Source organism: Lycium ferocissimum, chromosome 10, assembly GCF_029784015.1.
Source record: "Lycium ferocissimum isolate CSIRO_LF1 chromosome 10, AGI_CSIRO_Lferr_CH_V1, whole genome shotgun sequence".
NCBI classification, from domain to species: Eukaryota; Viridiplantae; Streptophyta; class Magnoliopsida; order Solanales; family Solanaceae; genus Lycium; species Lycium ferocissimum.
Window position 1 is genome coordinate 31637431 of NC_081351.1, and position 24015 is coordinate 31661445.

At 34.2% G+C, this 24015-nt stretch overlaps 1 protein-coding gene across 2 annotated transcripts; it reads left to right on the forward strand.

The window, feature by feature from the left end:
* Positions 1 to 15350: 15350 nt before the first annotated feature.
* Positions 15351 to 23537, forward strand: LOC132033392 (probable BOI-related E3 ubiquitin-protein ligase 2). 2 transcript variants are annotated; one of them, XM_059423356.1, is made up of 4 exons: positions 15351 to 15554; positions 15649 to 15752; positions 16074 to 16375; positions 22890 to 23537. In XM_059423356.1, the coding sequence occupies exons 1-4, from the start codon at positions 15469 to 15471 to the stop codon at positions 23415 to 23417; spliced, it is 1020 nt and encodes a 339-aa protein (XP_059279339.1). In that variant the 5' UTR covers positions 15351 to 15468; the 3' UTR covers positions 23418 to 23537. The 2 variants fall into 2 exon arrangements, with proteins under 2 accessions (XP_059279339.1, XP_059279340.1); XM_059423357.1 differs by having other exon boundaries at positions 15352 to 15539.
* The last annotated feature ends 478 nt before the right edge of the window (positions 23538 to 24015 follow it).

A 24015-nucleotide genomic window follows, 5' to 3' on the forward strand; every position in this document is an offset into this window, starting at 1 on the left:
CACCTAGACGCCAAAGGTCTTGGTGCCACTATTACTCAGGATAATACAACATCGAGTTAGGACAAAGCGAAGACAATGGTTTTCCTTCGTCATCATCTGGATGAAGGATGGTTAAATACCTGACAGTGAAAGATCCACTTGAATTGTGGCTTGGTTTGAAGGAAAGGTATGACCACATTAAGGTAACGGAATTGCACAGGGCTCGTTATGAGTGGATTCACTTACGGTTACAGGATTTTAAAATTGTATGTGATTATAACTCTGTTGTTTATAGAATTACTTCCCAATTGAAATTATGTGGGGATAATATAACTGACGAGGATATGTTGGAAAAGACTCTTACGATTTTTCATGCCTCCAATTTAGTATTACAACAGCAGTACCGTGAAAAGGGTTTTAAAAAGCATGCTGATTTGATCTCATGCCTTCTTGTGGCTGAGTAGCATAATACCCTTTTATTGAAAATTATGAAGCCCGTCCAACTGGAACTGCTCCATTTCCGGAAGCGAATGTGGTAGCAGCACATGGCCCAGTTGAAAGAAGACAAAATAATCGGGGCCAAAATAATGAGCATGGGCGTGGCCAGGGCAAGGGACAATATAATAATCGTTGTGATGGTGGTCACCATAAAAGAGAGAACAATATGGGTTATCAAGGCAATCCTTAAAGGAGCAACTGTCATCGTGGTGGTTTGAAAGCTCACTGGAAAAATGAATGTCGGGCGCCTGAACATTTTGCCAGGCTTTATCAAAATTCCTTCAAAAGAAAGGCAAATAGAGGTGGTGCCTCTTCTGCTAATGCCCGGGTGGAGTCACACATGACTTTAAAAAATGACGATGAAGCAGGGCCTTCACGAAAATATGATGATAATGTTGAAGCTAATTTGGCTTTGAAAGATGATGATTTTGATGGGCTTGATGATATTACTCATTTGGAAGTTGAAGACTTCTTTGGAGATCAAAATTGAGATTTGATCGTTTCACTGGGGAATGTGCTATGTTGCTATTTTTTATTTATGTGTTTTAATTTGTCCTTATGTTGTTTTATTTTCTAGAAGTACTTAAGTTCTCTATGTTGTTTTATTTTCAAGGATTAGTAGTTAAGTTTTTTGTTGTTAGTTTCCGTATTTCTTACGATGTATTTTTTGTTTTTTATGAAGATAAATAAAATTTCCCAGTCTTCAATTGGATCCAAGATGAGTAATGGAGATATGTGCCTTTTGGATAGTGCTACAACTCACACTATACTAAGAGAAAAGAAATATTTCTCTCATTTGGTTATGAAAAAGGCTTGTGTTAATTCAATATCTGGTAGTACAAAATTAATTGACGGCTACGAAAAGCAACCTTATTACTACCTGAAGGAACAATACTGGCCATTAATAATGCACTGTATTGTAGAAAGTCTCGAAGAAACGTATTAAGTTTCAAGGTTATTCGCCAAAATGGCTATCATGTTGAGACTGCCAATGAAGGACAGGTTGAGTACCTTGATAGTATTACAATGAAAGCGGGGGAAAAGTTTGTGCATGAAAAATTACCCTCACTTTCTTTTGGGTTGTACCATACAAGTATTGATGCGGTTGAAACATATGTTGTAGTAAACAAAAGATTTAATGGTTCTAATGATTTTATCATTTGGCATGACCGGCTAGGCCATCCCGGTTCTAATATGATGCGCAAAATAATTAAAAATTCACATGGGCATACTTTGAAGAACCAAAAGATTCTTCAATTTAAGGAGTTCTCTTGTGCTGCTTGTTCTCAAGGAAAATTGGTTATTAAACCATCAGGAACTAAGGTTGGGATTGAATCCCCCGCATTTCTGGAACGTATATAGGGTGATATATGTGGGCTAATTCACCTTCCATATGGACCATTTAAATATTATATGGTTTTGATTGATGCATCTACAAGATGGTCACATGTGTGCTTATTATCAACTCGCAATATGGTTTTTGCGAGATTGTTGGCTCAAATGATAAGGTTAAGAGCACAATTTCCAGATGATGCGATAAACGAAATTCGTCTTGATAATGCTGGTGAGTTTACATCTCAGGCCTTTAATGATTATTGTATGGCCACTGGAATAACACTTAAACATCCGGTTGCTCATGTTCATACTCAAAATGGTCTAGCAGAATCAATGATTAAACGCCTACAATTGATAGCTAGACCATTGCTAATGAGGACAAAACTTCCTGTTTCGATGTGGGGAAATGCTATTTTGCATGCAGCAGCACTTGTGCGCATAAGGCCAACCAGTTATCATGAATTCTCTCAATTACAATTGGCTTTTGGTCAGGAGCCAAATATTTCCCATCTTTGAATTTTTGGATGTGCGGTATGTGTTTCAATTGCTCCACCACAACGCACAAAGTTGGGTCCCCAAAGAAGGTTGGGGATATATGTTGGGTATGAATCTCCTTCAATTTTAAAATATTTAGAACCTATGACTGTAGATTTACTTACAGCAAGATTTGTTGATTGTCATTTTGATGAATCAGTATACCTAACATTAGGGGGAGAACATAAGCAGTTGGAAAAGGAGATAGATTGGAATGCATTATCACTATCTCATATAGATCCTCGAACAAATCAATGTGAGCAAAAGGTTCAAAAGATGATTTATTTGCAAAATGTCGCAAATCAACTGCCAGATGCATTTACTAACCTTCCAAGAGTTGCTAAATCTCATATTGCAGCTGCAAATGCTCCAGTTCGAGTTGATGTCCCGGTAGGACAAACAGTTAATGCAAATGAGTCTAGGCCACGCCTGACTCATAATGTGAGGGAAATTGCTCAAGAAGAGCCCCGAGACATAATAAATGATAAGCCCACAGAGGAGGTCCAGATACTTCAAAACAATGAGAGTGAAGAGATCTCAATAAGTTATCTCTCGACGGGAAAAAGGTGGAGCCGAAATGATATTGTGGTCGAAAATATTTTTCTGTATAATGTTGCTGTTGAAATAATGCAGCAAGATGAGGATCTTGAGCCAAAATCTGTCGATGAATGTAGACAGAGAAGTGATTGGCCAAAATGGAAGGACGCAATTCAAGCAGAATTGGCTTCAGTTGAAAAACGTGAAGTTTTCGGACCAATAGTCTGAACACCTGAAGATGTCAAGCCAGTGGGGTACAAATGGTTATTTGTGCGAAAACGTAATGAAAAAGGTGAAGTCGTAAGATATAAAACACGACTTGTGGCACAAGGATTTTCACAGAGGCCTGCATTGATTATGTGGAGACATATTCTCCTGTGGTGGATGCAATTGCCTTCAGGTATCTAATAAATCTGGCAGTTCATGAAAATCTTGATATGCGACTGATGGATGTTGTCACAACCTATTTATATGGCTCATTGGACCTCGATATTTTTATGAAAATCCCTGAAGGATTCAAAGTGCCTGAAGCATATAAAAGCTCGCAGGAAACTTGTTCAATAAAGCTTCAGAAATCTTTATATGGATTGAAACAATCAGGGCGGATGTGGTACAATCGTCTCAGTGAATATTTACTAAAGGAAGGATATAAAAATGATCCTATTTGTTCTTATGTTTTTATAAGAAGGTCTGGGTCTGAATTTGTCATAATAGCTGGGTATGTTGATGACTTGAATATCATTGGCACTCCTAAAGAGCTTTCAAAAGCTGTAGAGTGTTTGAAGAAAGAATTTGAAATGAAAGATCTAGGTAAGACAAAATTTTGTCTTGGCCTACAAATTGAGCATTTGACAAATGGAATATTTGTCCATCAATCAACATGCACTGGAAAGTTTTTAAGCGTTTTTACATGGATAAATCACATCCGTTGAGTACCCTGATGGTTGTGAGATCGCTTGACATAAATAAAGATCCATTTCGACCTCAAGAAAATGATGAGGAGCTCATTGGTGATGAAACTCCATATCTCAGTGTAACTGGGGCAGACGATGTATCTAGCCAATAATACCCGACCAGATATATGTTTTGCAGTGAGTTTATTAGCAAGATTCAGCTCCTCCCAAACGAGAAGACATTGGAATGGTGTTAAGCATATATTCGGATATCTTCAGGGAACAATTGATATGGGATTATTTTATTCTTATGAATCCAAATCAGATATGATCGGTTATGCAGATGCAGGATATTTGTCTGAGCCACATAAAGCCCGATCTCAAACAGGCTATTTATTTACATATGGAGGTACAACTATATCATGGCATTCAATGAAGCAAACAATAGCTGCCACTTCTTCAAATCACGCGGAGATAATAACCATTCATGAAGCTAGTCGGGAGTGTGTTTGGTGGAGATCAATGACTCAACATATTCAGAAAATGTGTGGTTTTATTTTGAAAAGGGATATTCCAACTATATTGTACGAAGATAATGTTGCATGTATTGCTCAACGAAAGGGAGGATACATTAAAGGGGACAGAACAAAACACATTTCACCAAACACTACTAAAAAAGTGCCAAAAATCGACGAAATGCGTCAGTTTTTTGCATTTCTAATTTTTTTAGTTAGAAAACCGACGGTCGACGTCGGTTTTTTGGGCAGAATTTCGTCCGTCGATTTTTTTGGTAGAATTTTGAAAATATATTTCCGTCAACGTCGATTTTATTAAAAAAATAATAATAATAATTATTAATATTGTCCGTTGGTTTTATTTTTAAAAATATTTTAAATAATTTGTAATTCATTTTGTTTTTTAAAAAATTAATAAACAATTTTTTTAGGAAACCGACGGACCGGGTCAGTTTTTTTTTTTGGTCAAATACCGGTCAACTTTTAAAAAAAACCGACGGACAGGGTCGGTTTTGTCCGTTGGTTTTTTTTTAAACAAAATGGACCAGACGGGTTCTTTCTTCATTTCTCCTTCTCTTCCCAAACAAAAATCCCCATTTCCCTAAAACCCTACCCCCTGCCCCGCCCCTGTCCGTCTAGCCCCGCCGCCTGCGCAGCCCACCCCCACCTACCCCAGACCCGTTTTTAACTTAATAAATTGAGGTTAGTTTCTCTTAAATTAGAGCTTTTAAAATTCTTTCAATTTTAGTTTTATTTGTAGATTTTAGGCCTAATGTTAGTCTATTTAGCTTTGTTAAACATCATTTGCAATGTTATTAATGTTGAATTTGTGAAAAAATATAAACTTTATTTGACTAGTTTACTTTTCATTTTATTTTTTTTTGCTTGAGATTGTGCTATATTTTATGTTCATTGTCAATGTATTTGTGTTAGCTTAGTTATCATTGTGTGTAATATTATTGATGTTGAATATGTGCAAGAATGTATACTTTAATTATTTGACTTAGTTTTTTTTTTTTTCGTGGTTAGATTGTGCTTTTTGTTAGAATCCATACGTTATTAAAATTGTTATCGATCATTCAACATTAGAATTGATTGAGATTGTGCTTTTCAAAGTTAGAATTGTTAAGTTATAGTATTTCTATAACCTCAAAACTAAAATGTAGACTTTATTTCACTAGATTTACTTTTCAATTTTTAGAATTGGTTAGGATTGTGCTTTTCAAGGCTAGAATTATGAAGTTATGTTAGAATTATTAAGTTATAATATTTGTATAACCTCAAAACTAAAATGTAGACTTTATTTGACTAGATTTACTTTTCAATTTTTAGAATTAAAGTTAGAATCAATAAGTTATTAAAGTTAGAATCAATAAGTTATTAAAGTTAGAATTGTTATTGAGAATTCAAATTTAGAATTGGTTGGGATTATGCTTTTCAAAATTATATTAAAGTTAGAATCCATAAGTTATTAAAGTTAGAATTGTTATTGAGAATTCAAAGTTAGAATTGTTATTGAGAATTCAAAGTTAGAATTGGTAGGTATTGTGCTTTCTTAAATTATTGATGTTCAATTTGTGAAAAAATGTAAACTTTATTTGACTAGTTTACTTATATATATATATATAAAGAAGAAGCAGGAGTCGGATCCGATTGTATGGGTTGAGGACAGGGCTCGTGATTCCTATGTAAGTGATAATTTTATTATTTAAGTAATTATATATTAGTTTAATTATGACGTATCTTTATATACTATGTTTCATTTTTTAATATATAGACGCAATTTATGGAAGATGTGAACCAGTACAACCAAACTTAGCCTGACCAGCCGAGCCGTCCTCCACCTGAATTAGAGATAGATTTTTGGTGTAGAGCAGTTGGGGGAGTACAAAAGGGTAGAGCGTACGGTCTAGGCCCAAGGAAAAACTTAAGTCGCCTTCGGTCAGGATTGCAAGGTGAAGGGTCTTCTCGACAAGCCGAGGGAGTTGATGGTGTTCAGGTCGCAGCTATGGCGCAGCAAATCGCTGAACTTAATAGGAAATTAGCTGAGATTGAGACAAAAAGAGTTGAGGAAAGTAGCTTCATGAAAGCGAACCTTGAATCGCTCAAGGCATAAGTTAAAAGCCACATTGCATGTGGACAATTTGGTGTGCCCCCTTCCCCCCGACCCAGAAGATGATGGTGATTACGTAGCCTGGACACCGGATGATCAGTTGTAGTAATTTGGATTTAATAACGGACTTATGTTAAAACTAGTTAATGGTACTTTTGGTTGGACATTTAAATATTTTTGAACTTTGAAGGTCTATTTAGATTGTATTTGATGTGTTTAGATAGTGTTTGATGTGTTTTATTATTACTTAGGGCGATTTTATGTGTTGTAGCTCTTTTAGAATTGATTTGGAGCATTTTAATGCTAGTTTTGAGTAGCTTTTGGTACTGGTTTTTGTGCAGGTGTGGTTGCAGAAAATGCAGCAATTGCATGCAGGAAATTTTGCAGAAAACCGAGGCAGTCCGTCAATTTTCTGGAAATTAATTCTTAAAATTTTCAAGAAAACCGACGCACTGTATCGGTTTTGTTATTTAAAATAAAAAAAATTAAATAAAAAACCGACGTAGTGCATCGGTTTTTCATAAAATTTATATTGTTTTTATTTAAGATAAAAAAATCAGAAATTAAAAAAACTGATGTAGTCCGTCGGTTTTCTTTTATTTATTTATTATTGCATAAAAATAGACGAACCACGTAAGCGACGCCGTCCGTGGCAAAAAAATGACGCGGTCCGTCAGTTTTCAAAAAGCGACGCTATATAAACTGACGGACCGTAAAGGGTCGGTTAACCATTGGTTTCATTGAAAAAACCGATGCGGTCCGTCGGTCTTTGGCAGTTTTTTAGTAGTGGAAGTTCTTTTTTACTCATGATCTTGAAAAGAAAGGTGAGATAGATGTTCAACAAATTCGCTCGATTGATAATTTGGCAGATATGTTCACTAAAGCATTACCAACCTCGACATTTAAGAAGCTGATATAAAAGATTTGAATGCGTCGTCTCCGAGAACTAAAGTGATCTTTTCATTAGGGGGAGAAAATACGCGCTGCGCTCTTTTTTCCTTGGTCAAGGTTTTGTTCCATTGGGTTTTCCTGACAAGGTTTTTAACAAGGCAGCAAATAATGCGTAACAAGGCACATTATCGGACATCCAAGGGGGAGTGTTGTAAATATGATAATGTGGATGTCCATAACTTCTAGGAGTTAATTCATCATTATGTGCACCATTATGTGTAGTTATACCACACCTCCACTATTCCCTCATTCATCTCCTACAACCACATATTCTTCCCCACCTTCTTAACTGGTTAATGCCATATTCAAGATAATCTTGTAACCCCCTCTCTATGTAGTAGTATAAATAGAGGTATGATATGTGATTACTATACACTTGAAAGAAAAGAAGAAAGTCATCTTTACATTGTTTTATTCTATATTGTTTCTCTTGTTCTAATATTTTTATATTGAGCTTGATTTTGCAACATAGATATAATTTGGAAGTCAATACAAACCAAAAGATGGAGTTGGGCCAATTCTCTCTCCAGCATGGGTGATTTATAAGAATTGACTTGGACGTGAGTCTTGAACTTTAACCTCGCTTACCTCATGTGCTAAACATTTGAAGGTTTGCCCTTGGAGTAATGAGGGTCAAAAGTTCAAGATCACCAATTTTCAATGCCATACTCGTAAACGAAAAGGATAACATTTATTGAATTAATATATTCTTGTTGTAGAATTTTAAACTCGTAAATCATAAGAACGAAACGCCAGTAGGAGTTGTTATGTCTGCACATGCATTAACTTTAAAATGTTCGAAGGGTCACATGGAGAATGAGGTCCAGTCCAATTTGTCGTCAACGGGTGGAGCAGATTCACGAGTATTCTTCTTCCATCTTAAGTAATCATTTATGATGTCTTCCTTACTGCTATTGCTGCTCCTTGATAAATGTTTCCGAATAAGACCTCTTAATCAGGGGGAATTGTCATTTTCATCTCATATTATGGGCAATTTAAGAATTAACAACTCTATCTATTTGCAATTTATATTCTACAAATAGAAAAAGATCCCTAATCAAGGCTTACATTTAGCTTCAATAGATAATGACATGTGCTTCAGCCCCGGCTAGCTGTTGACTTCCATTCTCAACCAAGCAGAGTGTCTGTCTGAGATCAGTTGGCAATCTACATATATTATCTCAAAAAATATCTTACGGTGCTATTACGCACCTAAACTTTGTGGTGACTTTGAATTGAAAGCATAATATAACTAAAGTTTGAACTGAAAAATTGAACGTAATTGGAAAAACTAAACTTCACGATCTCGTGTCCTGAAGTTTGAATTGAAAAAATGAACTTCAGAATAGAATATCGTGAAGTTTTGAACTACCCATTAATATCCTGAAATTTCAACTGCTCTTGATTGGACTATTTTGAATTTTTATACTTGGAGTTAATTTGATTTTGCAACATCTCTATAATTTGGAAGTCAATACAAACCAAAAGATAATGGAGTTGGGCCAATTTACTCTCATTAATTGCATGGGTGATTTATAAGATTTAATGGTAAAATTTCTCAAATGACGAGTCTTGAACTTTAACCTCGCTTTTACCTCATGTGCTAAACATTTGAAGGTTTGCCCTTTGTGTAATGTTTTCGCATGTATTTGTTTCCGGCCAAATACAATGGAAAAATTTTCAAAAAAAGGAAACCATACTTTAAACTAAAAATGGATAACATTTATTGAATTAATATATTCTTGTTGTAGAATTTTAAATTTCAAATTAAATCTTCAACACCTAAATCATAAGAACGATCAATCATCGCCAGTAGGATTTCACAAATTTCGTCCATTCAAGTTGTATTTATGTGATTTCAAAACAACACGATCAATTAACTTGTATTTGAAATTTTCGATATTGGGTTCGTTTTTTTATTTACCCATGTATTTGATAATAACTAATGTATTTGAAGTTTCCAGTCCAATTTTATATTAAATCTTATGTATTTGTGTGAGTAGCAGATTTGCATCACCAGTATTTGATGGGATTAATTTGAACATACATAAATATATAATCATTTATGATGTATTTGAAACTAGATGAGCCTGGAATTAATTTGAACAAAATACACAAATATATAGAAAAACTTACAAAAATACCACTACAACAATTGGTAGTTATATCATAGAACATACACAAATACATATATTTTTCGTTTCTCAAATAAAACTTTCTCTCTCTCCCTTCTCTCGTGTGCGCCGCCATCACCACCATGGCTTTGAACTTCCACCAAGTTGATTTTGTCAAGAATAATAACACAAATATTTCACGCAGATATAAGAATTAGTACTTTAAGGCTTCTTTTTCCTTTTTTTGCAATTTAAAAAAAAAAAAAGAATTCTACTTCTTGATTGGTGAGAATGGAAGTGAGAGAGAGAGGAGAAGACGATCATAAAAGGTAGGGAAAAGGGCTTACATTTCAGGTTCATGTTTACCCCTCGTTATATAGATTTATATGATTACAATAGTTGAAATATTTGCCCCTATTTTTAACGGCTAGGTAAATATGAACTTCCATTAAATCTCAAAAAATAAAACACCTAAAGTTTCCAAACAAAACTTACTTCGTACCTTTTCGTCTGTGACTATCCGAACGTCTACATATCCTTGATGTATTGAGCCTACATTATTGTACATAAAATATCGGGTTCTATATAAAATATTGACGTTTCGGTTGACACACCACTATCATTGGTCGCAAGTATGAAAAAAAAACTAAATTTTTTCAACACTTTGAACCTTTTCAACCCATAATATAACTAAATGTCTTCCTTGAACTGAAAAATTGAACGTAAAAAAATATCGAAAAATAAAAATATTGACGATCTTGACACACCACTGTCATTGGTCAAAGTATGAATAAAAAAAAAATTGGCCAACTTTATTTTTTGAATTAGTGTTATTTTCCATACTTTGACCAATGATTAGTTTGTGTCAACTCCAAAACGTCATTATTTTATATAGAACCCGATATTTTTTTTCTCGAAATTGTCAACTGCTCTTGATTGGACTATTTTGGGTTAAAAAGTACTAAGTTTTGGTTGAAAAAAATTGAATTCATACATGATTAGTGGTGTGTCAAGACTCCGAAACGTCAATATTTTATATAGAACTCGATATTTTTTGCTCGTCTGATAATGTAGGCTCAATACACTATGTAGACTTCTTAGTCAGTAAAAGGTACCCGAAGTAAGTTTTGTTTGGAAACTTTAGGGTGTTTTATTTTTTAGAAGATTTACCCTCTCACTTTGGAAAAGGTTCATATTTACCCCTCCGTTAAAAATAGGGGCAAATATTTCAACTATTGTAACGGTAGGGGTATAAATGGCGATAGTATAACGAGGGTAAATATGAACCTTTTTTGAAAGTAGAGGGGTAAATAAGTTATGAAAGAGAGAGAATGGTAATGTATATTAAGTGATTAATATTATTACCATTAAAAGGGGATATGGGATTGGGGGTGCTAATTTTTAGGTGTATTTGTGAAATGGTAATTCAAAAAATGATAATAGTTAAATTAGAAAAGTATTTAGTTATTATTAGTAATTAAAATAAAAGGTAGTTATTACCACTAATTATGTATTAGAAGTAGCTATAACGCGTAAAAATTCCGTATTTAATACTATGGGTAAAACAGGAAGAAAAAAGTTTTCTTATCTTGATATGCGAAAAATGACAAATAAAAATAAAAATCTATTTTTAGAATAGGAGATAAGTAAAAGTGAACAGAACGAATAGAAGAAGATTAACGCCAGATGTCCGTTTGTGATGGCACTGTTTAAAACAATTGGTTTTTATAAAGTATTTAAAGCTTAGCTACTTTGTAATTAATAAGAGGATAGTATTTGGCCAAAAATATCATTAAAACTTAACATGGAAAATTCTAGACCATGGAGTTTGAAGTTACGCTTCATTAGAGGCGAACTTTAGACCCGAGGCTTTGAATTTGAATTACATTCCATTCAAATTCAAACCTTAGTGCGAAAGTTGAAATCAAAGACAAAAGTGTTGATCAACTCCACCTATTACAAAGGATATTCACAACACTTTCGTTTGCTAAAATAAATTTTAGAACGAAGCGAACTAACTTCAACTGAAGATCCTTTCAAATTGTTGTTTTCGCAATTACCCATACTTTTTTCAGCTCCGTTATTATCAATATCGTGTTTGAAATTTCCAACAATCTCCCCACACGAACCATATATGTTTCTGAAAAATTGTACATAATCAAAACTTTATAGTGTTCTTACAATGGATCGAGGTAAGTGTGCTTAGTATTCTTCTAGATTTATACTATTAATTTACTTGCGATCTTGTGTAGAGTTTATAAAGTTTTTCAACACATCGAGACGGAGAAATGTCTTTAAGACCTTCAGAACTACAAAGACGATGTTTTTGACATCAATTTCCTTTTTTCGCTTTTAGTTTCTCTTTCTTCCTTGGTAACTGGTCTTCGCCAATCTTTTACGCTGTAGCTAAACTTTAAATGCTTTGCAAATCTATATATAATATAAAGCTAGGCATTGACAAGGTGATGTGACACCTCTCTATGGCTAGCATTTGCATTTATCTTTTTTCTCCTTTTTTTGACATTTGTTGAATTTTCTCCTCATTTTTTATTCAATTATTCAATTATTCAATTATTAAATGACTAATGTTTTGGGTTATTGGAGAGTAACTGTCTAATTGCATTAACCAATCCAAAAGTAAATGTTACGTGTCTATTCCTATATGCCATTAAGAGTCTTAAAACACAACCGTTAGCTTATATGTGTAGAAAATGTTCCTCATATATATATATATATATATATATATATATATATATATATATATATATATATATATATGAAGGTAACTAAATAGTCCATAAAAAAACAAAACCGTTAAATTGAGCAGATGAAGCAGCACAACTAAAGGGTGTGAAAATTAATAACTATAATCAATAATGATAGATAATCGTGGTGTATTTATTCCCTAATGTAACCAAAAAATTAACGATAAATGTTAGAATCATGCTTTCAGCCATCAAAATCAAGTGATCAGCGGTGGGTTATTATTTTCAAGCATCCTACTTGCTACAACTTTTCAATGCTTGAATTGTTGTGAATTAAAATTTGGTGCTTCTGTATTATGTGTGTGGTATTTGCATAATTATGAGATAAAGGTGATTGATTTTCTTGATTGTTCATTTTTTCTTTTAACATCAGGTTTAAGAGAGTATGAGATCAAGCATGGAGATTCAGTGAAACTTTTCCACTTCTTCTTCTTTCTCTCCATTTGCCTTTCTCAGTACTTATTTTGAGAGTGGAAAATTTGTGTTAAGAGAAAATAGTGAAAAAAGAAAACTGAGAAAACTACAATAGTCAACGAAAGAAAAAACAAATAGGATGTTTCGTCAAACTTTACGTTGAAACGCAATTATTGGTGTTGTCTTCTTGAAAAAAACAATATTATTAGTGGAAATTAAGAGTTTGAGTCGTTAACTTTATTTGTTTTGAAAATTTGGAAACCTAATGAAGGCTGCTGAATTTAAGAGGAAGTTATTTGTCAAGCGGAGAATCAACTAGGAGAAGTAAGATTCGTTTACCTTCATTTCTTTTTTATTAGTGTATCTTAATTTATTGATACTGCTCCATAATTCGTTTTGTGTCAATCAGTGTTTAATTTATATGTTTCATGGAATATTTTTGTGTCTAATTATGAATCTATACATATATCAAAGTTATGCATAAACAAGGTTATGTGACAGCTCTCTATAGTCACCAATTGCATTTTTCTTTTTTCTCTTTTTTAGAATTTTTTCATCATTTTTTTCTTTTATTTAATATTAAAAATTTCACTTGTTCCATAACTCACACATCTTTTTGTTTCATAACCTATACCTTAAATTCCCATAACTTTCATGCCTTTTATGTCCATAACTCCAAATAATTATGTACAAATTTATGATAATTTATTACGTTCATAAAGAAATTAAGAAGAGATGATTTTTTATATGGAGTCCCATGCTAGAGCCTAAAGGTCACCCACTAATATTTCAAGGTTTGCAGGAGAGTGCTCACGGGGGGCCTCAAACTAAGCACAACATAATTTGACACTTGAAATTGATTTCGATTTTTCCTCCTAATCAACCACTACGGTATCTGTTTTGACCCCCTTTGGTTGCTTATTTGAATTGAAATTAAATATATTTAGCATTTTTTTTTTGTGATAATTATATCATATAAAATTATTTTTCATTTTATTGTTATTACAATGAAGATCTTTAGGCAAAGAATCAATAATGAAACTATTTATCCTAACACTGGAAGTTCATTTACCAGCAGGCCAAAGGTAAGTTTTTTTTATAGTTACATTATGCTATCTCATAATGTGTAAACACTTATGGATCCAAAAAGATGTGTTAATTAACATTATATGTTTCTTAATAGATCCTTAATTAATAATATTTGAATAGATTAATGACATGGATCCGATTATTCAATTCAGTAATATTGTAATAGATTATTTATTCATCAAGAAACTATACCATATGAATAAGATAAATTATTTTCTAGCAAAACAATTATCATGGTAAGTATATATCTTTCTTATTCAAGTTCATTTATGTTGAAGCAAGAACGTATGAATAGAATAAATTATTTTATCTTTCTAAATTCAAGTTCATATGTACTGATTTAAATGATTGAGGAAGAGCAGCGAATTAAGGGAGAAGAAAAACTGAGAAGACATTTAGGCAGAATTTCGATCGGACGGAATGATTATTTTAAAGGTTTCTTGCCGGGATCAAAAAAGTCTAAAAGATTGATGTAGATCAAGTGTCAATATTTATTACGCTGACCTCTCCTATTCCTTCCATGCTTAACTCTTGGAATCAACATATCAATTTATTCAAAGGTTGTTTACATGCCCACTCATTTCTTATAAAAAAGAAGTTGAAACACTCGAACATTGTAGGGCTTTGCTAAATATGAAGAATGGGCAGTCGGGCATTTGTAGGGCGTCCAAAACTCCACGAACAATAGCAGTTTTAAATATTTCAACACTCGGTAGATGAATTATGTTAAGATCAAGCAACGACTTAGTTGGTACAGTGAACAATTAATCATTTTTTGATACGATTGCTTCGGTCAGAAAGTTCACACATGTGTGCAGTTTTTTAATTTGAAAAACTGTTTAGGTTCATATACAGCTGAAGCCTCATTTATGTGATATCCTCGTATACATTTCTTTTTACCTTTAAATCACAGGAAAGACAAGCACAATTGTAATATCTCTACCCACAAATTGAATTAAGCGGTACTTTGAATCTCATGTGTTCGTAGTATGTCATGTTGTTTTGTGTAATCGTTTTTTATGCCTGTATAATTTCAAGTATTATTGTAATTTTGATATGACTCTTTTTGGTCTCTTCATATTGAAAATATTATTGTTTATGCGATATTAGTGATAGGTTAATGTTGGAGTACACCAACGAATTTTTTTATATATCTTTGATTTAATTGGTTTAACTTAAAGATATCCGGTTTTGAATATGATGTTAGCGATATTGCTGGAATTTTGGAGCTAGAAAAAAATATTTTATTTCGTGATTTAATCCATCAACAAAAAAGTTATTGTGCATATATGCGGGAATTATATCCTTTTATCTTGACTATATACGTATAAATAAAAATTAAGTGTTCATAAATTCATTAATATTTTAACGACCGCGCGAAGCGCGAATAAATTCACTAGTAGTGAATATATTTTAAACATTAGCTCTTACAGTGAATACTAATGCACTTTATCGTCAATTTCATTTTTCATCATTACGGGCCTTTTGGATCTGTCATGGCCCAGTTAATCAAAATTAGCCCAATCGAGAACCCGGATCCACCTAAACTCCTCCCGTGCACCCAGTTTGACGATTCCTTAAATTACAGGGACGAAACAGCAAATGCAGGAGAATCTTTATTCTTCGCGAACCACCTTCACATTTCACAGTATTGAATATTGAAAAACCACCACCCACTTTTCCCTTTCTTCTTCTTTTCCCCCTTTACTTTCTCTCCCTAAAAACCTAGCTATGGCTCTTCCTCATCACCATCTCCAATTACACATACAACAACAACAACCACATCAACAACAACAACAGCAGTCCAAATCTTACAGGTAAAAAATATTAGAATTTTCAAGTTAAATTTTCTTGTTAAAATTCACGTCTTTTTTTGGTGTTTTGATGATGTTTATGTTTTTATTTTTCTAGAGATATGTACAACAATATGGATGGTCAGATTTCAACCCCAGTTGCTTATTTCAACGGCTCTAATCTTCCTGAACAGTCACAACACCCTCCTTATATTCCTCCTTGTAATTCTTCTCTTCCTAATTTTAGTTTTTTTTTTTTTTTAATTTTAATTTTTCATACTCCCTCTGTTTCAATATGTTTGTGTGGTTTTGACTTGTCACGTAGTTTAAGAAAGTAATTAAGACTTTTAAATCACTAGATTGTACCAAAATAATCTTGTGGGTTTAAACATGCCATGTGAGGAAGTTGAAATTAAAGAGTTGCGAAGAAAAGGAAAGAATCTTTCTTACTAAAAAGGAAAGTAAGGCAAACAAATTGAAACAGAGGGAGTAAAATATTTATTTATCTTAATTATTTTGCCTGTTTCTCACTTATTTGGGCAGTTCAAGTAGTGGGGTTAGCCCCAGGTACAGCTGATGATGGAGGGCTGGATTTGCAGTGGAATTATGGGTTGGAACCAAAGAAAAAGAGGCCGAAAGAGCAAGATTTTCTGGAGAACAACTCTCAAATATCGTCTCTTGATCTATTGCAGCCTCGGTCGGTGTCCACTGGCTTGGGTTTGTCTCTGGATAATGGACGTTTGGCTTCGTCTGGTGACTCAGCATTTCTTGGGCTTGTGGGTGATGATATTGAGCGAGAGTTGCAGAGACAAGATGCTGAGATTGATAGATACATCAAAGTTCAGGTTTTTACCCCATCAATCAGTTATTTAGCAGCTACTCAAATTTAGTTAGCTTTCATTATCAAAAGTATGTTTTCGCTCAGTGTTTAGGTGGACTTCAAATAATGACACCCATAGTGATCCAAACGTGAAGCAGTTGCTACTTTGAATCTCAACATTGGGGGATTTATCAATATGAGCGTCATTGTATATTGAATGCTTAAATGGTTATTGACAGCTTCGGGATTTTATGATAGGATGATGAGAATTCTCTATAATAATTCGTAAATCTAGATTGGCTAATTGATCTCGGATAGCATCTTTAAAGATTTAGCACTGTAATAATTTATTACAACTTGATTATTACAATGCTAAATCGTTAAATGTTCAGTAACTTGTGTGCTTCAATTCAAAAAAGTGTGCACTTCACTTTTCGCTTCAAATCCCCTGGACCTTGTCACTCTTTTGGGCTCTTCGCTTTTAAAAACACCGTGCCTGTTTCTTGACCTTACATTTTATGGTTTGGAAATTTTACCATTTCTATTAAAGTGCAGCAATTTAGGGAAGTGGGTAGGTACCTTCTTTGAGATTTGTGTTATCATCTCTGAGATTTGTATAACGGAAGAGTGTGTTGCTTTTTGTCTAAAAAAGGTTCAACTGGCATACATATTTTTTGTAGTCCTTACTGAAATTTTCCTTTTAAACCTTGAGTGTGCAACACCCTAGGCGAATTTCACATCGACAAAACACATGTGAGATGTTGGGTATATAAGGAAGCAAGCCTTTGACCCTAGTGACGTGTTTTAAAGCCGTGCGGGCCTAGGCCCAAAGCTGACAATATTAGTAGTGTGTTGGGCTGTTACATATGGTGTAGAGCCTCTTCGCGTGCAACCTTGAACAATAGTGGGGCAAACCTCAGTGAGGATGCTGAGTTCATAAGGGGGGTGTATGCAACACCCTAGGCGAATCCCACATCAACAAAACACATGTGAGATGTGAGGTATATAAGAAAACAAGCTTTAGACCCTAGTGACGCGTTTTAAAGCCGTGACTCGTGAGGGCCTAGACCGAGAGCGGACAATATCACAAGTGGGTTAGGCTGTTACATACTGAAAACCAAAAGGGAACTTTTATTTAGAAAAATAAAAGTGATATAAGTGTTGTACGTATCATAGATGTAGTCCCATCAGACTATCTAACCTCAATGTCACCATCTCTAAAGACAATTATACTTCTAAAGCATGGCAAATAAGAGATTTCAGCTTCTTTTGCCGCTAGTCGGTACACCAAGTTCCTATGGTGGTAGTTATAGATGTGGTGTCGCTTTAGGTGGCATGAACTCAAGATCTCCTCGTTTGGGAGATCTATCCACCTAACACTTGTGGTTTTGTCCTTTCAATCAACACGTTTGACAACCCCCATACAACCCCTATACGTTCATAATTATCATAATTATTCAAAGACAACTACTGATCAACAAAGAAATCATGAGTCTAAGATAAAAAATTGGCTTCTGTTGACGTTAGGTGCTTCTCTACCGAGCTGTCTTGCCAAGCCACATCCACGAAAGTTCTAACATCCACAAGTAGAAAAACTTTCTGGTTATGAGGCATGACGACATACATCTCTTATCTTCCAGAAGGGGTGAGATGAAAAGTCCGCTAGTGTCAAACTGGTAGGTTTTTTTTAATTATGGGGAGGAGTGGAGTTATTGCTACAAGACTCAGCAGTCCACTCAACAAATACAGATCCATCACACATTTGCTATCGTACATCTTTTACGGGAAGTCATCACCTCTTGTCCCGGATGTAGTGGACTAGGTCCCTCAGAGGTATTCCAATCCTGTAAATATGGATAAAGACTCCTCCCTTCCAATCTTGTAAATATGGATAAAGACTCCTCCCTTGCGTACAAATCCATCATACTCGAACCTCTCATCAATATTTGTGATACGCTGCAAGCCTGCAACTGGTCAGATGTGATGTCCAGCAAAGTGTTGTCTTCATGATCATACATACAAAAATACCAATTATTCTTCACTACTTGTTCAAGTTTATCGGGATCAAAATATACGTATATTCCGATAATTTTGATTTTAAAGGTATTCCTTGTGTTTTTATTGGTCATAAAATAGGTGATGACCTTCACTTTATAATGGCCATAGGGTTTAGCAGGACCCAGCTTCATATACTTTTTTTTTTTTTTTTTTCTTTCTCTCCTTCTTCTCAACAGTTTTAAACCCTTATTTTTCTTAAGATCAAATAGCCAAAGGAGGTTTTTATGTCTTTTGTCAGTGGAGAAAGCAAGGTATCTTTAAGAGATGTCTGAAGTGTGAACCTTATGTAAATGGATTCAGTGGAAACATCCACCAATGGTATGAAACTTATGAAGAAGCTATGGAAGCGTTAACAAACTAGAACTTTAAACAACAATTTAGGCAATAATTTGGGCAATCATCTGGTGAATCATATGGGGTTGTGGAAAATAGCGTAGTTCATGATGAAAATTCCTCTAGATTAGCATGGTTTTTGTCTGAAATTTTAGTTGGATTACATATTTCGGGAAAAGCTCCCTAGTTGCTTGTAAATCACTTTTATTTGTATAATAATATTTTGGTGTTGTCAATTGTTATTTTTTGAAATATTTTTTCCAGAATATACTAAATTCATAACAAGAACACAAATTAAATACTAAATAAAAAAGGCAAAAAAAAAACAATATGGAAAATTCATGTCAAGAACAGATTAAAACATTAAACAAAATGAAATTTCATATTAATAATTATCCATTCCCATCCACCACAAACACAATACCACAAAACAAGATAAAAACCCAAACCATCAACACTAACTTCACCAGCACCCAACCACCACCATCAGCACTTTACGTTTACCCATTATAAATTGCGCCATCGTAAAATTGACCAGTATGCTGAAACAACTTCTGCCTGACAAAGCAAAACTCTCTTCGTAGTTCATCATTTCTCTACTGAGAGCATTGTAAAGACCCCCTTAGAAAATTCATGTCTCGTTTGAGATCATCAATTTCTTGAGCAAGTCATTGATTTGTAGTAATAGCGGCGTTATGATAAGTAATAAGACAGGCATGTTCATGTGGTTGGCCATGAGCATGTGCAATACTGTGAGATGAGGCCATTTTGTAGATGATTCAAATTGATTTTCGGATTGTAATGTGTGTTTTTTTCCCAGAAATAGTGTTGCTTTATATATTGGTTGGTAGCAATTCCCAAGCATCACCATTTTGAAGTGTTGCACCGATTGGAGTGTAATTGGATGAATATAGTCATTTTTTCGATTTTTTTTAGTGTAATTGGATGAACAATCTCAAGCATCACCATTTTTCCTTTTCTTTTTCTTTTCCGTTGTAATCAAAATAAAAATCTTTATAATACATTTTTTTGGATGTTGAATTGTGTTTGCATATCATTAAACCTTTTCTTGTTCTCGATTTTTTTTTAATCAAATGTTCTGTGAAGTTCGAGAACAAGAAAAGGTTTAATGATATGCAAACACAATTTAACATCCAAAAAATGTATTATAAAGATTTCTATTTTAATTACAGTTAAGTCATAAATTTTTAATTTGTCCCACGTTACATAATTTAATTGATAAATGGCCAAACACACTCAATGTATGAATTTTTAGGTCAAAGTTATCTACCAAAATTGAAGAAGCTAAAAAAAAAAAAAAAAAAAAAAAAAAGGAAAAGAGAAAAGAAAAAAAAGAAGGGAAAACTAGTTGGTGCAACGCTCTAAAAAAACGAAAAAGAAAAGAAAAAATGGTGATGCTTGGGATTATTCATCCAATTACACTAAAAAAATGACTATATTCATCCAATTACACATCAATCGGTGCAACGCTTCAAAATGGCGATTTTTGGGATTATTCATCCAATTACACTAAAAAAAAAATGACTATATTCATCCAATTACACTCTAATCGGTGCAACACTTCAAAATGGTGATGCTTGGGAATTGCTACCTACCTCTATATAAAACAACACTATTTCTGGAAAAAAAAAACACACACATTACAATCCGAAAACCGATTTGAATCATGTACAAAATGGCCTCATCTCACAAAAAAGATTGCACATGCTCATGGCTAATCACATGAACGCGCCCGTCTTATTACTTATCATAACAATGCTATTATTGGAAATCAACGACTTGCTCAAGAAATTGATGATCTCAAACGAGAGATGGATTCTCTCAGGAGAAATGATGAACTACGAAGAGAGCTTCGCTTTATCAGACAGAAGTTGTTTCAAAGACACTGGTCAATTTGACGATGGCGCAATTTATAATGGGTACACGTGAAGTTAGTGTTAATGGTGGTGGTTGGGTACTTGTGAAGTTAGTGTTGATAGTGTTAATGGTGGTGGTTGGGTACTTGTGAAGTTAGTGTTAATGGTGGTGGTTGGGTACTTGTGAAGTTAGTGTTGATGGTTTGGGTTTTTATATTGTGTTGTGGTGGATGGATAATTGTTAATATGAAATTTCATTTTGTTTAATGTTTTAATATGTTCTTGCCATGAATTCTTCATAATGTTTTTTTTTTTTCCTTTTTTTATTTAGTAATTAGACTGTGTTCTTCTTATGAACTTAGTATGAAAAAATATTTCAAGAAATAACAATTAGGAACACCAAAATAAGACAGAATTATTATACAAATAAAAGTGATTTACAAGCAACTAGGGAGCTTTTCTAGAAATCTTTAATCCAACTAAAATTCCAGCAAAAAAAAAAAAAAAAGCTAACCTAGAGGCATTTTCATCATAAACTATGCTATTTTCCACAACTCTAGATTGTTGTTTAAGGTTGTAGTTTGTTAATGCTTTCATAAGTTACCTATCATTGGTGGATGTTTCCACTGAATCCATTTACATAAGGTGCGCACTCCTACCAACTCTTAAAGATACCTTGCTTTCTCCCCTTGCAAACGACATAAAAACCTCCTTTGACCATTTGATCTTAAGAAAAAAAAAGGGGGTTTAAAACTGTTGAGAAAGAGAGAAAAAAATGAATTATTTGAAGATGGGTTGCTAAACACTATGGCCATTATAAAGTCAAGGTCATCACCTATTTGATGACCAATAAAAAACAAGGAATATCTAAAATAAAAAAAGTATAGGAATATACGTATGTATATATATATGGAAAAACACCGAACTTCAACAATATTGAAGCCAATTTATGATCTTGAGGCTCATGAGTTCTTTGTTGAATCAGTACTTTGTCTTGAATAATTATGAACGTATGGGGGTTGTCAAACGTGTTGATCGGAAGGAGAAAACCATAAGTGTTAGGTCGATAGATCGCTTTCATGCCAAGTGAAGCGATACTACCTTTATAACTATCGCCATGGGAACTTGCCGTACTGCCTGGCAGTAAAAGAAATTATAATCTCTTATTTGTCGTGCTTTGGAAGTATAATTTGCTTCAGAGATGGTGACATTGAGGTTGCTGATGGTACTATATCTAGGGTACGAACGACACTTGTATCGTCTTTGTTTTATTCTTTTTATTTTATGCATTTCCGAAATAGCAGTTTCCTTTGGTTTTCAGTATGTAAGAACCCACTCTCCTTTTTTTTTTCAATCGATGTGAGATTCGCCTAGGGCTGTTACATATGGTATCGGAGCCACACTGTGTGCAGCCTTAACAATGGTGGGCTAAAGCTCAGTGAGTATGCTGAGTTCCTAAGGGGGGTGTATGCAACGCCCTAGGCGAATCCCACATCGACATAACACAGGAGAGATGCTGGGTATATAAGGAAGCAAAAAGCCTTAGACCGTAGTGATGCGTTTAAAGCCGTGTGGGCCTAGGCCCAAAGTGGACAATTATTAGTGGGCTGGGCTGTTAAAGAGCGTCAACTAGTCTAGTTGCGAGGGATTTTTGAAACTAGAGTGGGACAAGGATGTTGCTGAATTAATGAACATACAGCCTTGTTGTTATCCAGTCAGATTAACTTACCCATTAGTATAGATTCTATAGGGGAAAATGTATACTATTTCTGAACTTACAGGCATGGAACTTTTTGAGAATTCGCTTCTTCGAGGGGAAGAAAAGCCAGTAAATTGCGTTTGTTAGGGATTTTAGCTGTGTCAATTTGATGTTCTCATTTATCTTGAGATAGTTTGATAGGTAATTGAGATGCATAGTTGAAACTTTTTCCTACCAAATGTATACAGGGCTCTTATTCAAAGTGTGTATACTTGTTTGGGTTCATGATTAGTAAAAATTCGAGTTTGCTTGTTATGCTCGTGTAAGGTTAAGAATCTGTAAATTATTGGTTATAACAATGGAAGTCCTTATATCTAGTCTTCTTGTTTTGGATTATGGCATCTTAAACTCCCGTTTAGATATTCTGACTAGTTAAGTTCTCTTCGTCAGGAATCTGTCCATATACAGTAGTCGACATAGTGGCATTTATAATAATTATGAGTATTAAGATTAACTTCATTATATATGTTCTGTTTAATGCTCTTATGTTGTTCCTTTTTCTTTTCAAAAAGGGTGACCGTTTGAGGCAAGCTATTTTGGAGAAGGTTCAAGCTAATCAGATTCAGGCTATCACCTATGTTGAAGAGAAGGTCCTTCAGAAACTTCGAGAAAAAGAGGCAGAGGTTGATGATATCAACAAGAAAAATATGGAACTTGAATTGCGAATGGAACAATTGGCTTTGGAAGCCAATGCTTGGCAACAGCGTGCCAAATACAATGAAAACTTGATTAACACGCTTAAGGTAAATCTACAACATGTTTATGCACAGAGCAGAGATAGTAAAGAAGGATGTGGTGACAGTGAGGTAGATGACACGGCATCATGCTGTAATGGACGGGCCAAAGATCTCCACCTGCTTTGCCGGGATAGCAAGGAAATGAAGGAGTTGATGACGTGTAGGGTCTGTAGAGCCAATGAAGTTTCCATGCTATTGTTACCATGTAAGCATCTCTGCCTGTGTAAAGAGTGTGAAAGTAAGCTTAGTCTTTGTCCCTTGTGTCAGTCCACTAAGTATATAGGTATGGAAGTTTACATGTAGTTGGATATTGTGTATCTAATGTACATGCCTTCACCAACTTTTATGTCCTACGTCCTGGTCAACTGACTTGTTGTATACACTTCTACACCACCTAAATATTTTGGAAAACTTTCTTAGAAATTATTGGCAGTCTAATTGTCATTGAGAGATTATTCCTTGGATGGAATGGCAATTATTATCTCATCTGATGTTACATTTCCTTCAGAACCAGTATATACTGATGTCTATATTGGCTTGCTGGTAACCATTCTGTAATGACATATTCTCTCTATAAGCAACATTGTGTACTTTGTCGTGTCTAGTTGCTGACAACATTGCCATTCTGATATATAGCAAACGACTTCCAGTAGTGAAGACAGGCCAAAGATTATGCATTGCTTGAGAATTTTAGGGTCAGATAACCTATTTCCTTCTGTATGGTCATGGACAACATTTAATTTAGCACAAGAGTTCATCAAAGCCGTCCTTGTTTAGAAGTTTCTGGTGCCTCAGCAAAACTAGTTTGCACTTGAAAGGAAATCTAGGGCTGCTGAAAAAGGCATGAAAGGAAACCATGTTTCTGCATGCAATACGAGACTGTGTTTTCACTGTTTCTATA

Excerpts from the sequence above, each read along its gene's own strand:
- LOC132033392 (XM_059423356.1), top strand. The coding sequence starts at position 15,469 with ATGGCTCTTCCTCATCACCATCTCCAATTACACATACAACAACAACAA. Across the intron at positions 15,555-15,648 it reads CAGCAGTCCAAATCTTACAG|AGATATGTACAACAATATGG; the intron begins GTAAAAAATATT and ends TTATTTTTCTAG. Across the intron at positions 16,376-22,889 it reads ATAGATACATCAAAGTTCAG|GGTGACCGTTTGAGGCAAGC; the intron begins GTTTTTACCCCA and ends CTTTTCAAAAAG.